This window comes from Mangifera indica, chromosome 6, assembly GCF_011075055.1.
Source record: "Mangifera indica cultivar Alphonso chromosome 6, CATAS_Mindica_2.1, whole genome shotgun sequence".
Lineage (NCBI taxonomy): Eukaryota > Viridiplantae > Streptophyta > Magnoliopsida > Sapindales > Anacardiaceae > Mangifera > Mangifera indica.
The window spans coordinates 1,501,222-1,514,957 of NC_058142.1; the positions used below are offsets into that span (position 1 = coordinate 1,501,222).

Here is a 13,736-nt window from a genome sequence, read left to right on the forward strand (position 1 = left end):
TTAGGGAGCAATGTGGATGGAATGTTTAGATGGATGGTTGGGAGATTGCTGTGAATTTTATTTTTAATTTAATCTCATCTTTTTGTCTAGACTCCGGAGGCAAAAAATACCATAGGTTGGGGGCGAGCAGATTTGAACTGAGTTTTCTAACTAGGGGTTTTTTTGGAGGAAAACAGAAGTTTTAAGTTATTAACTCAAAGCCTTGTAAAGAGTCCTTGAGAAACCGTATACCATCTTTTATGATAGAGGAATTGGTGTAGAGGCTATCATTATGGGTTACTCTCTGTTGTTGGCATGCATATACTAATAATTGATACAAGTCATCACGTTGATTACACTTTTTTTTTTCTTTTGGAAGCATGATATTATTAATATCTAATGTGGAAATGTAAATTAACATTTGAATAGTGGAATGAAGAGAATTTCACTTACAAGTTGCATCAAGTGTTTTTCTCCTAATTATGGAGTTGCGTATCTATCTTTCAATCATACATATTTTTTTTATTTAACTCCTTTTCAATTAATTGGTTTTCATTTATTTGCAGAATGGAGTGAAGGGACCTTCTGCACAGTTCATGCCGATCTACAGAAGCAGGGAAGTTGGTCAATCATATATAACTCCTGTTTGGACAACAGAGGTCTTGCGTTTCAATTTTCCTTGCAATTTCTAGCTTCATTAATCTTATGTTTATCACCGGTAGGGACCACCCGGCTGCCTACATTTTGTAAAAAGCCTAACCTTTCAGGGCCTTTTGATTGACTTAGAAGCACACACAAGTCTTCCAGCACTATTCAACCTGCCTACTTCCAAACACAGATCTCTCCCTGAATTTTCATACTTGCAGTCGAAGATGGCCGGCGCTTTTGTTCAAATCTTACTGGAACATTTGAACTCACTCACCAGAAAAGAGGTTGGGTTGCTCTGTGGTGTTGAAAAAGAGATGAATAAACTTTCCAACTTGTTCTCAACTATTCAGGCCATGCTTGAAGATGCCGAGGAGAAGCAAGTAAAGGACAATGCAATCAAGAATTGGTTAAGGAAGCTCAAACAAGCAGCATACATGGTAGATGACATCTTGGATGACTGCACCACTGAAGCCTCTCGATTAGAGTGTAAAGGCCAGAATTCAAGGTTTATAAACAAGGCAATGTCTTCTTTCTTGCATGAACTTTGTCCACATAATATTTTATTCTGCCACAAGATAGGTGTTAGGATGAGAGAGACAACAGATAGGTTAGATGAAACTGCTCAAGAGCGAATTAAATTTCATTTGACTGAGTTTGTTTCAGATAAGCGAAATGAAGTCACAGAAATACGCCAAACTGCCTCCATGATTACGCAATCTCAAGTATATGGAAGAGATGAGGATAAAGAAAAGATTTACCAGTGGGTGGCTGTAGTGACACATTGCTAAGATCAATTCCTTCATTGCAGTACTTATGGGTGGGAGGTTGTAGTGACGCATTGCTAAGATCAATCTCAAAACGCTAGACGCCTTAATTACCTATACATTTGTTATAACGATGAGTCAATTTACCTTTCGCATGAGATCCTGCAAAATCTCACCTCTCTTCATTCAATTCCTATTGACAATTTCAGCAAGCTTAAGGGGCTTCCCACAGAGTTGCATAAACTCTCCGACCTCCGGGCCTTGAACATTATTAACTGCCCAGAGCTGGTAGCCTTTCCTGAAGGTATTAAACACCTTAGTTCTCTCCAGCATTTAAGCATATCTGGTGGAATCTCATGTATTGTAGTTGAATTTGATCCAAGCAGACCCACAGGCCAGCAATCCAGATGTTTTTCAAATAGACCTTCTGAGGCTAAGTTGGCAGTCTTGCCAGAGGTCTTAAGGCATATGCCTGCACTGCAGTCTTTGTGTATATCCAGCTATCCTAATCTATCATCATTGCCTGACTGGGCGGGAGACCTTACATCTCTTCAGTCTTTGTACATCTTTAACTGCCCAAACTTGTCATCTCTTCCTGCCAGCATTCAAAGTCTCAGCAATCTACAAGAACTGGATATTTATTACTGCCCTGAACTGGTTAAAAGATGTGAGAAAGAAATGGGGGAGGATTGGTACAAAATAGCACATATTCGGAAGGTTACAGTGGAATTGGAACATAAACGTTTCCGCAAGCTAGAATTACAAACAAGTAAAACTAATTGCTGCTTCAAGTTGAAAGGTATGTGCACTTTTGCTCTGCTTGAACTGAAACATTATCCACTCATAAACATTATATCTAAACCATTGCAGGTAGCATGGGCATTTGATGATGGTACCGGTGATACTAATAATATTGTCAGAAAGATAAGTAGTGTCATTAGAGAGACAAATGAGTTAAACTCAAGCCAAGTTGTTGAGTTTGACTCAAAAACATGGATCCAAGTCCTTGCTGGTTTGGCTCAAATTTCCCTGATGCATCTGGGTTTATTTTTCATGCCAATATCATACCAGCCAAAGGGAGGACTTCTAATGATGCGAGAAATTAACGTTACCTTTGTTTTCTGTTTTTGACACTATTTTGCATTGTATATAAATGTGTTGTTTATATTTGACATATTAAACTCTTTCATCTCTTCATAGATAGTAAACAATATGTACATTATTTTACAGCTTTTTTATTGAAGAACTCTCGTCACTTCTACAAAATCACTGGAAACACCTACTGCTATTCGAAACTGGAGACAAACCCCAACTCCATTAAAACCGTTAATAATGGTATGTTAAAAAATAGACAACAACTTCTTACACTTTCATAATCTCTTCTTTAAATCAGCCCAAACCTTCAAAGATTTGGCAATGGACCATACTACTAAAGTCGACATTAGAGTAGTCATTGTCGCCTTTTCATAATGGTGACCAGAGATAAACCGCCAAAACTCAACTATCCAAGAAAGTAGCAAGAGTGAAGCCCCGCAGGTCTTGCTATAGTTTTCTGTTGAATTTACGTGTCCGTCCCAACAAAATGCTTCTCAGATAAACCCCACAGCAGCCCATGAGTACTGTATATGTGAAGGCATTCGTCACCACCAGTGTTTCAGTCTTGTTACTAAGTCATTCTACTTGTATTTGTGCCCGATAATAAATTAGAGTAGTAATTGCATTTCCATCTTCCTTGCAAATTCCATTGACAGAGAAAGGTAGCCTTTCAAAAGCGCTTCTGTTTCTCTTCTCTTAATTGTTAATCTGCAAATTTCAGAGTAGCATGCCACATGATTGGATTCTCGAACTTGCAATTGCATAAACATTATGTTTGAGGTTATTCTCTCATAAACATTATGATTCGAACCATTTTAGATATGATAAGTGAAGGTGGATCATTCATGCCAATTTTGTTACCAGATAAATTGTATAAAGTAATATTGTCTTCCTTTATAACGACATAGTAAAGTTTATTTCTGATCATGTAAAATAAGTTTTATGTACTTACAACAAAAAATAGTTAATAATTTTGTGACGTCAAACTACTTCTTGGTTAAACTTACAAAAATAATATAAAAGATGAGTAGTTAGTATACAACAATTAGGTAGGTAAACAATATACATCGATTAGGCAAATTACTCCTGTGCATGTTTGACAAATCGCTTATATGAATACGATTAGATAACTTAAAATAGAGGTAAAAATCTATGTTTGAAAATAACAAAGACAATAAGACCTGACAATATACATCGATTAGGCAAATTACTCATATGCATATTTGACAAATCGCTTATGTAAATACGACTAGACAATTTAAAATATAGGTAAAAATCTATATTTGAAAATAACGAAGACAATAAGACTTGACAATATCAATCATATTTTCCAATCTCTTCAACCTTCCAAATTTAATCTCCAAATCATAAGATAATTTTATTTAAGATGAGTAGATTCGATTTATTAAGATTTGTAATGTAATTTACTAATAAACCCACTCTCATGGCTCTTTCAAGTAAAGTTAGATTTGAATTAAGTTAAACTTGAATTTGATTTGAGTATGAGTTTGAATTAAGTTTTGAATTCAGTTTGGTGGTATAGCCAAATTAAAAAAAAAAAAACTAAAATGATGTTACGTATGGATTAAAATGTCTTGTTTTCATCAATTCATATAAAAATTTTCCTAAGTTTGGTGAACCAAACATATCTAATATTTGAGTTTGAAAATATTTAACTTTTAAATTTGTATTCAAATTTAAGTTTACCTGAATCAAATTTATTTCCAGCTAATTTAAACCCAACTCATGTTTAAACTTAATAAACTCCATTCGGATCCAAATCCAGCACTTCCATCTTCCCTGCAATTTCACGCTTCAATAATCTTATTCTTATTACCAGCAGGGACCACCAGGCCACCTACTTCTGGAAAAAGCCTTGCCTTCCAAACGCGTTTATATTGACTTTGAAGCACACACAAGTCTTCCACGCCTACCTTCATCAACTTCCAAACACTGATCTCTCCCCGTATTTTCATACTTGCAGTCGATGATGGCCGAAGCTTTTGTTCAAATTCTACTGGACAATTTGAACTCACTCATCGGAAATGAGGTTGGGTTGCTCTGGGGTGTTGACAAAGAAATGAAAAAACTTTCCAGCTTGTTCTCAACTATTCAGGCCGTGCTTGAAGACGCTGGGGAGAGGCAAGTAGAGGACAAGGCAATCAAGAATTGGTTAAGGAAGCTAAAAGAGGCGGCTTATGTGGTAGATGACATCTTGGATGATTGCGCCACTGAAGCCTCTCGATTAGAGCATAAATGCCAGAATTCAAGGTTTATAAACAAGACAATGTCTTCTTTCATGCATAAACTTCGTCCACATAATATTTTATTCTGTCACAAGATCGGTGTTAGGATGAGAGAGATTACAGAAAGGTTAGATGAAATTGCTCAAGAGCGAAGTAAATTTCATTTGAATGAGTTTGTTTCAGATAGGCGAAATGAAGTCACAGAAAGACGCCAAACTGCCTCCATTATTACGCAATCTCATGTATATGGAAGAGACGAGGATAAAGAAAAAATTATTGAATGCCTGGTGAAGCGTGTAGCCTGTTGTGATGACATTTCAATCTACCCAATAGTTGGTTTAGGAGGCCTCGGAAAGACAACACTTGCTCAAGTAGTCTTCAATGATGAAAGAGTGAAGAGTCATTTTGAGGTGAGAATTTGGGTTTGTGTCTCTGAGGATTTCAATGTGAGGAGGATTGTTAAAGCTATTATTGAATCTGCAAGTGGAACTACTTGTGAATTCTTAGACTTGGACCCTTTGCAGCGACGACTACAAGAGTTAATTAAAGAGAAACGGTATCTGCTAGTTCTCGATGATGTGTGGAATGAAGATCAAGACTTGTGGGATAGATTAAAGTTCGTATTGGCGTGTGGGTCAAAAGGGGCTTCAATCGTCGTCACAACTCGTATCAACAGGGTTGCATCAATTATGGGAACGCTCCCTCATCATAATTTATCAGGATTACTGGAGGATGATTGCTGGTCCTTGTTTAAGGAGCGTGCATTTGGACCTGACAAAGAAGAACGTCCAAACCTTTTAGCATTGGGAAAGGAGATAGTGAAGAAGTGTGGGGGTGTGCCTCTAGCTGTAAAGTCTCTAGGCAGTCTGATGCGCTTTAAAGACAAGGAGGATGAATGGCTCTCTGTTAGGGACAGTGAACTTTGGAACTTGCCACTTGGGGAAAACTCTATCTTGCCAGCTTTACGGTTGAGTTACTCTCATTTACCATCAAAATTTAAACAATGTTTTGCTTATTGTGCTTTCTTTCCTAAGGATTTTCGGATTGAGAAAACAAAGCTGATTCATCTATGGATGGCCAACGGGTTTATTACTTCCTCGGGAAAACAGGAGCTAGAAGATATTGGTAATGAGATATGCAATGAATTATGTTGGAGATCTTTTCTTCTTGATGGTGAGAAATATAAGATTGGTGACATCGTCAGATTTTCTATGCATGACCTTGTTCATGATCTTGCCCAATCTATAATGGAAGATGAATGTCATCTAGTGAAGTCTCATTGCTCAAATCCTATCTCAAAAAGAACGGTTCATGTTGGAATAAATTTTGATTTTCTGCAGTCGTTTATGAATGCTAATGCTTTGCATGGATCTGAAACCGTAAGGACAATTTATCTGCTGCCAGGTACAAGCAGTCCAGAGAATGCCTTCGACTTTTCTTGTGACTTCTCAAGATTAAGAGCATTATCTGCGTGTCGGTATAGTGGGAAGAAGTTGTCTTCAATTAGCCATTTGACGCATTTAAGGTACTTGAACCTTTCTTACTCTAATATCGTTAAGCTTCCAGAATCAATTTGTGGGTTGTTTAATATGCAGATTTTGATACTAGAAAGATGTTATTCTCTTTTGGAACTACCTAAACAGATGAGGTGCCTAAAAAATCTACGACATCTTCACCTTAATGGTTGTTCTGAATTATCTCAAATGCCCCAAAAAATGGGACAGATCACTTGCTTACAGACTTTAACTTTGTTCGTTGTGAGTGAGAAAGGTTCTCACCTAGCTGAATTGAAAGGTTTAAATCTAGGAGGAGAGTTGCATATTAAATATCTCGAGAGAGTGGGCAATCCGCTGGATGCAAAGGAAGCAAATTTGTTGGGAAAGCAAAATCTCCGCCGCTTGACCTTGTCCTGGGAACAAGTTAGTGAATCTGAATTGCCGGAAAATGCTGAGGAGGTCCTTGATGCCCTTGAGCCTCCCCGAAACCTTGAGCATTTGGTTATAAGAAAATACAAAGGTGTCCAGTTTCCACTTTGGGTGAATGATCAAAATCTTAGTAAGGTTGTTTCTATTGAGCTCTCACAGTGTCCAAATTGTGTTCAGCTTTCTTCCTTTTGGAAACTACCTTTCCTTCAACGTCTTGCACTCTATAGAATGACTCAAGTATCGTACATTAACGACGATATTCAAAGTGCAGGACTAATAGGAAGATTCCCATCTTTGAAGAAACTTGAGATTTATGATATGCCAAGGTTACAGAGGTTGACGAAAGAGGATGGAGAAGAATTTTTCCCGTGTCTTACCAACCTGGAAATTTTTGATTGCTGTAAATTGACTTTGCCACGTCTTCCTTCATTGGAACGCTTATGGGTGAAAGGTTGCAGTGACGCGATGCTGAGATCAATCTCAGACGCTAGACGCCTTGATCGCCTAAATTTACTTGATAACAATGAGTCAATTTACCTTCCACGAGGGATGTTGCAAAACCTCACCTCTCTTCATTCAGTTACTATTCGAAATTTCAGCAAGCTTAAGGGGCTTCCCACAGAGTTGCAACAGCTTTCCAGCCTCCGGAGCTTGAACCTTATTAACTGCCCAGAGTTGGTAGCCCTTCCTGAAGGTATTAAACGCCTCAGTTCCCTCCAGCATTTAACCATATCTGGTGCAGATTTAGGTGTTCAATTAGAGTTTAATTCAAAAATACCCACCGACTTTAGTCAAGCCACATATTGTTCATATAGACCTGCTTCTAAGGCTAAGTTGGCAGTCTTGCCAGAGGTCTTAAGGCATATCCCTGCACTGCAGTCTTTCTGTATATCCAGCTACCCTGATCTGGCATTATTACCTGACTGGCTGGGAGACCTCACATCACTTCAATCTTTTTACATCTATTACTGCCCAAAATTGTCATCTCTTCCCGCTAGCATTCAGAGTCTCAGCAATCTACAGAAACTGGAGATTTATTACTGCCCTGAACTGGTTAAGCGATGTGAGAAAGAAACCGGGGAGGATTGGTACAAAGTAGCACACATTCCGAACGTTACAGTGGAATTGGAAGATAAAAGTTGGAATCGGCACGCAAACGTTAGTGCAAATGAGAAATACAAAACAAGTAAAACTAATTGTTGCATCAAGTTGAATGGTATGTGCTCTTTTTACCATTGCTCTGCTACATTATCCACTCATTAACATTACATCTAAACCATTGCAGATATGATGGGCATTTGATTTCAGAGGTGAATTCAAATTGAATTGAGATGAGCTTGGGGTACGCTTGATTTGAATTTATAATACTTAATTCAAACTTTTTTATATTAGTGTAAAGTATTTTTGAAAGATTATTAATAAGGTTAACAGAATTATAAAAAAAGTGAATAATATTGTTTGAATGACAAACAAAAACTTCTGAAAATGTGAAAAAGAATATAACCTTTGTTTTCCATTCCTGAGAACATGTTGCATTGTTTTGTATATAAATATGTTGTTTACATTTGACAAATTAAAAACTAGTTGCTCTCTTGGTAGTGCAATTTTTAAAACTTGATTGAAGAAATTATGTTAATAAATTATTATTATAAAGTATGTTTTCATTATCAAAACAAATTCTGTTTAAGAACTCTTATTACTTTTACTAAATTACCAAAAACACCCATCATATTTGAAACAGAAATAAACGCCCACTCTAATAAAAACTGTTAATAATAGTATGTCAGAAAACAGATAATAATTTCTAACTATTTCATATTCTCTTCATTAAACCCTTTTTAACTCAAAAATTTTATCAAATTAACCAGACTTTTTAAAGATTTGATAATAGATTATATCACTAGAGTTGAGATTAGATTAGTCATTGTTATCTTTTTCATAGTGGTGTCAAGATAAACTATTGAATTAGATATCTTTATTCAATGATTTTGAATAAAGAGAAATTTTATAATATTATCTTTAATAATTTGAAAATTGTTTAATGTAATATGAAATGAAATTATGAGATTGTTTTCAAATTTACATAAAATAAGGATAGACAAGATATGAGATATAAGTAATTAAATATAATTACGAAGGATAAAATTGTAAATACAAAGGAGTATTTAGAATTTTTTTATATATATAATAAAATTATGTATATAGTTTTATACACAAATAAATATATATCTATTTATTATTAAATATTATTTATTTTTAATTTTAAACTATTCAATAATTTAATTAATAATTGTTGTTTTTAAACAAAATTATTCTTGCAGCATTATATATATATATATATATATATATATATATATATATATATTTTTATTTAGAAATTAGCGTGACGGTCACAGACGGAGCTTCCAGCACCCTTAAATGTTCATATTTCCTCTTTTTCAATCAAGTTGTTCATACGTTTTTTCTCCGATTCTCCCTCTCGGAGAAATCGAAACATCTACGGATGATTCGATTCGCGCCAATTTCTGCAGAGTAAACACAAACGCAGATTATAAATTCCGGTGATGGAGAAACTGAAAGACTGTTGCTGGTCCATAATGGCATTCGTTGCCATTAGCGTTTCAATCTTGACGATTTGTCTTCTTTACGTACTATCTTTAAATGGAATCCTCACAGCCAGTCTTTACGCTCGTTGTTTTAGGTTCAGGTGAGTCAGTTTCTTATATGTATATTCTTCAATCAGATTATTTTTCTTTTTATTTTTTACTCGTCTAATTTTTTTTATCAATCGAATTTGTAGAAGGCGGACACACGGCGGAGATGATGAATCTCTTATCGTTACTGCAAATGGACAGGTTTGCACCGCGGTTCTACATTGCTCCTGCCACTGATGATATGAGTCTGCAGAAGGCATGCGTTTTCGAGGATTCTTTGGTTCATAAGGTAGATTTTTTTTTTTCTAAATTGTGTGTTTTTTATTCCTTTAATTGCACATTTGCTGTCTTTTCTCCATATTAAATTTCGACATTTAAAAGTTTTGAGAATGTCTGATCGCTCTAATTAAATCACTGTTAGTTTTGTAGGTCTGGAGTAGATATTTTAACTTGTTAATGAATGATCCACGAATCAGTAAAGCTGAAGTAATACACTTTTAAAATTAAAGTTTAGTAGGTAAAGGAGTGATGTACTCTCTGAGCCTCACAGTGTTGAATTCTTGAAGACAGCTAACCTTACAACCTTTTGGGAAATGATGTATGGATTGAATCTTGAATAAAGTCAAAATGAAGGGAAAAAAATGATTCTAAAAGTCCTAAAATGGTTAGGGAGTGGTTCTGATGGAATATATAGACGTATGGTTGGGAGATTGCTGTGAATTTCATTTTTAATTTAACCTCATCTGTTTGTCTGGACTCTAGAAGCTAAAAATATTAAAGGCAAGCAGATTTGCACTGAGTTTTCTAACTAGGGATTTTTTGGAGGAAAACAGAAGTTTTAAGTTATTATCTCAAAACTTTGTAAGGAGTCCTTGAGAAATCGTATACCATCTTATGATGTAGGAATTGGTGTAGAGGCTATCTTTATGTGCTACTCTCTGTTGTTGGCATACATATGCTATTAATCTATAAAAGTCATCATGTTGATTACACATTTATATTTTCTTTTGGAAGCATGTTATTATGAATGTCTACTGTGGAAATGTATATTTACATTTGAATAGTGGAATGAAGAGAAAGAGTTTTGTTGTCTAAACAATGTTAAATGGATACACTAAATGCTTTTCATTTCACTTACAAGTTGCATCATGTTTTTATGCCTAATTATGGAGTTGCGCATCTTATCTTTCTATCATACATATTTTTTATTTAACTTCTTTTCAATTAATTGGTTTTCATTTAATTGCAGAATGGAGTCAAGGGACCTTTGCCACAGTTCATGCAGATCTGCAGAAGCAGGGAAGTTGGTCAATCATGTACAACATATGTTTGGACAACTTTGCTTGCGATTGTTTGTGCACTGTGGCTAATGATTAGAATCAGACCACAAGTGGTAGTAGCTTTAATCTTTTACCTCTTGCATTCTTTTTATTTGTTGCAATGTTACTTTAGCATATTAAATCAAATCTTTTATCATCAAGTTCCTCTCTGTCTAGGTTCCTTGCAATGGACCTGGGCCTTGTAGTCCTCTATGCGTGATTGCATTTTTATTTAAGTTGTGTGGAAGTTTGACTCGTTAGATTTCACCTTTTTTCAGGCTATTAAAGGCAAAATTGATGGTATTAGAGTTCCTCATTGAATTTTGTCTTCTTTGCCTGTAGGTCATTGGAATTAGATGGTCATCGGTTTTCTATGTTGAGAGTATAGCACGAGTGAGGAGGCTTTCTTTCAGTGGTTTGCTTCTGTACAAGTTGCACATAGCTGATCAGTTCTTTGTGCAATGGCCACAATTACAGAAAAAGTATTTTTTGAGCTCATTATGTTGGCTGTCTCATGTAGTTGATTGAATTCCTTCTGACATGGTGCTGTAACATTTCTTCAAGATTTTGCTGTGCAACTTAGATTTTCAAAGTTATTACACTTGGTCTATAACTTATTCTCAAAGTCAAGTTGTACACAATTTAATTTATTACTAGTGAGAGCCACAAGCCTCTTTTCTCTCTCACAGAAGAAGACAGTGATTTAGAAGAAGTAAATCCTTTTTGTGCTAACTTGAGTTTGGTGGGTAAATTTAAGTTTTAGAGAGGCAAACATAAAATTTTAAGGATGTAAATGTAATATTTCAAACTTATTGACGTCTAGCAAGAAACAACATGCTCAATTTTGGCTTAACAATAACCGCGTCAAAGCCAGTTTGACACGAGCTGGCGAGCAGGTTCGTGTTGCAGCCTTTATCTTGAAGCCACCGCTTTGTTATTCATGAGATTGAGAAACGAAAGTCCATGCTATTTTAGTGTACTTTGATGACAGAACAATTACTTTTCAGTTTTTTATAGGCTCTCTGAATCGCAACCGTAAACACGAGGCACTAATGGTATAACATTATAAATCCACTGGAATTTAACCTGGTCTGCTCATATTATAACACGGCTATAATGAAGCCATCTTTTTAAGCCACTTATTTCAAATGAGTGATTGATTCGAATTAAATCAAGTTTAAATAAGAACCATTTGATATACAACTCAAATCCAAAAAGGCCAAATGGATTTTAATTCGAACTAATTCAAATGATGTAAAATAATTTTGGAAAAAAGAAAAAAATTACCTAACAAAAATAAGAATTGTTAGAAAAAAAATTGTTTTGATACAATGCCGTCGGTAAGTCTCGAAACTCAAGCCAAACATGGGCTCGAATCCACCACTACTTTGTGATATCTCTTAATGAAAATGTAAATTTTATTCAACTCTACTTCTGACTATATATTTTAAAAAAAATTTACAATTTCTGTGGAGATCAACACATGTAAATTATGCATCTATGGTTGGACCTGAGATCCCTGTTTCCATTCAACTATTGACTCCCATTAGAGGCCTGAACAACTTCATCGGCTTTTCTCTTCTCATTCTTGGACTCACAGTCGTCGAGATATTGCTGATAAAGAAAACTGAGAAAGCCCATAAAGCCAACAACATGGCAATTACCTTGATACCACCCATTTTGTCATGAAAAAATACAACAGCCAGAACTTGAATCAAAGGCAAACCCAGAACACTTATGGCATTGGAGAACAGGGAAGATGTCTCGAAGATCAATCCTATTTCACCAATAGTAAAGACTTGCCAAGATATAGCAGTCCAGACCAAATTCATAACATATGAAATCCTCCCCAACTTGTATGCCTCCATCTGTGTCTTTATGCTCATATATTCTTTGCTCGCAACAAGTCCCACCATTGCAGCACAGCTTGCAACTAGACTCGGATACACTATCATATCCATGATTGCTGTAAAAGTTTCCTTCTTCAGAACCTTTTTGAAGGTGAGTTCAGTAAGCGAAAGGAAAAGTCCATATCCTGCAGATGCTCCAACAGTGCATATGAATCCAATTACATACTTCCCCTTCAACACGCCAGTGGGGTTCTCAGAGTCATTCTGGAAAACCAGGAGCGTGGAGGAGATTGTCAGAAGGACTAAAGAATTGACTATGAATGGAGTAAAGTTCTGCTTATTGAGGAAAATGGAGAAGAAGGAATTGAAGGCCAACTGGGATGCACAAATGAGGGAATAAGTTGAAACTGGCAGGTATGACAACCCAACTGAATGCAGAAAGCAATCAGCGGCCATAAGTAGACCGAGGGAGAGATACACAAAAGCAAGGACTAGAAAAGAAGGCGGCGGGGCAGTTTCATTACTGCTTGTGCTGGAAATTTTTGGTGCTGGAAAGCAGTAGTAGGGAAGGAGAATTGGGAAGCCTACAAGCTGCACAACTGTTGCCATCCATTTGCTATTGCCTCCTTTGTCATAGTATTGTCTTCCCAGGAGAGTGGCCGCTGCTTGGCCGGAGAGAACAAAGAACATATGCAAGGCTATTCTGATCCACCGGTGATAGTCTCTGGAGTGTTGCACTGTGGCTTGGCTGGCCACGCGAGCCTCAATTGAATCTCCATCTTCAGCTTCCTGAACTGGCCAGAATTATACATGAAAAGATTAACCACAGAAGAAACAAAGCTAAGCCAATGAAAGCATGCAACACACAAACTCAAACTCCAATCACATCATCAACCCAAAACACAAAATCATTAACAAAGAGAATTTTTAAAGATTGACCACCCATGATTAGGAGTTGCAGTTCTTGAATTTCTGCCATGTGGGAAAGACAGAAGAAGACTGGACAATTATACTTAAACGAAGACTAGATTGATACTGTATATATACACGAATGAACCCAGTCTACATTTTCTTTTTCTTCTTTTGTCGATTGCTTCAGTAAATCAAAGTCTGCTGAGTTTGACTTAAATTTGATCTTCTTAGTTGTCTTTTTCCTTTGAATATATATATGTTGCAGTTAGGTTGGAAAAAATGAATACTTGATACCACTATTAGAAACACCTTGAACTGCTCTCACTGAAATACAAAATCTTCAA

At 36.1% G+C, this 13,736-nt stretch overlaps 3 protein-coding genes across 5 annotated transcripts; 2 read left to right on the forward strand and 1 right to left on the reverse strand.

Moving 5' to 3' along the window:
• Window positions 1-4,246: 4,246 nt before the first annotated feature.
• Window positions 4,247-8,173, forward strand: LOC123218706 (putative disease resistance protein RGA3). Its single transcript, XM_044640260.1, has 2 exons — window positions 4,247-7,873; window positions 7,943-8,173. Exons 1-2 carry the CDS (start codon window positions 4,474-4,476, stop codon window positions 7,957-7,959), a joined length of 3,417 nt encoding a protein of 1,138 aa, XP_044496195.1. The 5' UTR covers window positions 4,247-4,473; the 3' UTR covers window positions 7,960-8,173.
• An 856-nt stretch (window positions 8,174-9,029) lies between these two features.
• Window positions 9,030-11,342, forward strand: LOC123218707 (UDP-N-acetylglucosamine transferase subunit ALG14-like). 3 transcript variants are annotated; one of them, XM_044640262.1, is made up of 4 exons: window positions 9,030-9,364; window positions 9,458-9,600; window positions 10,561-10,704; window positions 10,973-11,342. In XM_044640262.1, the coding sequence occupies exons 1-4, from the start codon at window positions 9,319-9,321 to the stop codon at window positions 11,156-11,158; spliced, it is 519 nt and encodes a 172-aa protein (XP_044496197.1). In that variant the 5' UTR covers window positions 9,030-9,318; the 3' UTR covers window positions 11,159-11,342. The 3 variants fall into 3 exon arrangements, with proteins under 3 accessions (XP_044496197.1, XP_044496198.1, XP_044496196.1); XM_044640263.1 differs by having other exon boundaries at window positions 9,461-9,600; XM_044640261.1 differs by having other exon boundaries at window positions 9,513-9,600.
• A 571-nt stretch (window positions 11,343-11,913) lies between these two features.
• On the reverse strand, window positions 11,914-13,562 carry LOC123219547 (probable purine permease 10). Its single transcript, XM_044641553.1, is given in 3 exon segments — window positions 11,914-12,261; window positions 12,264-13,274; window positions 13,420-13,562. Coding segments are annotated over 3 exon segments (1,149 nt in total). The 5' UTR covers window positions 13,460-13,562; the 3' UTR covers window positions 11,914-12,163.
• Window positions 13,563-13,736: the final 174 nt, after the last annotated feature.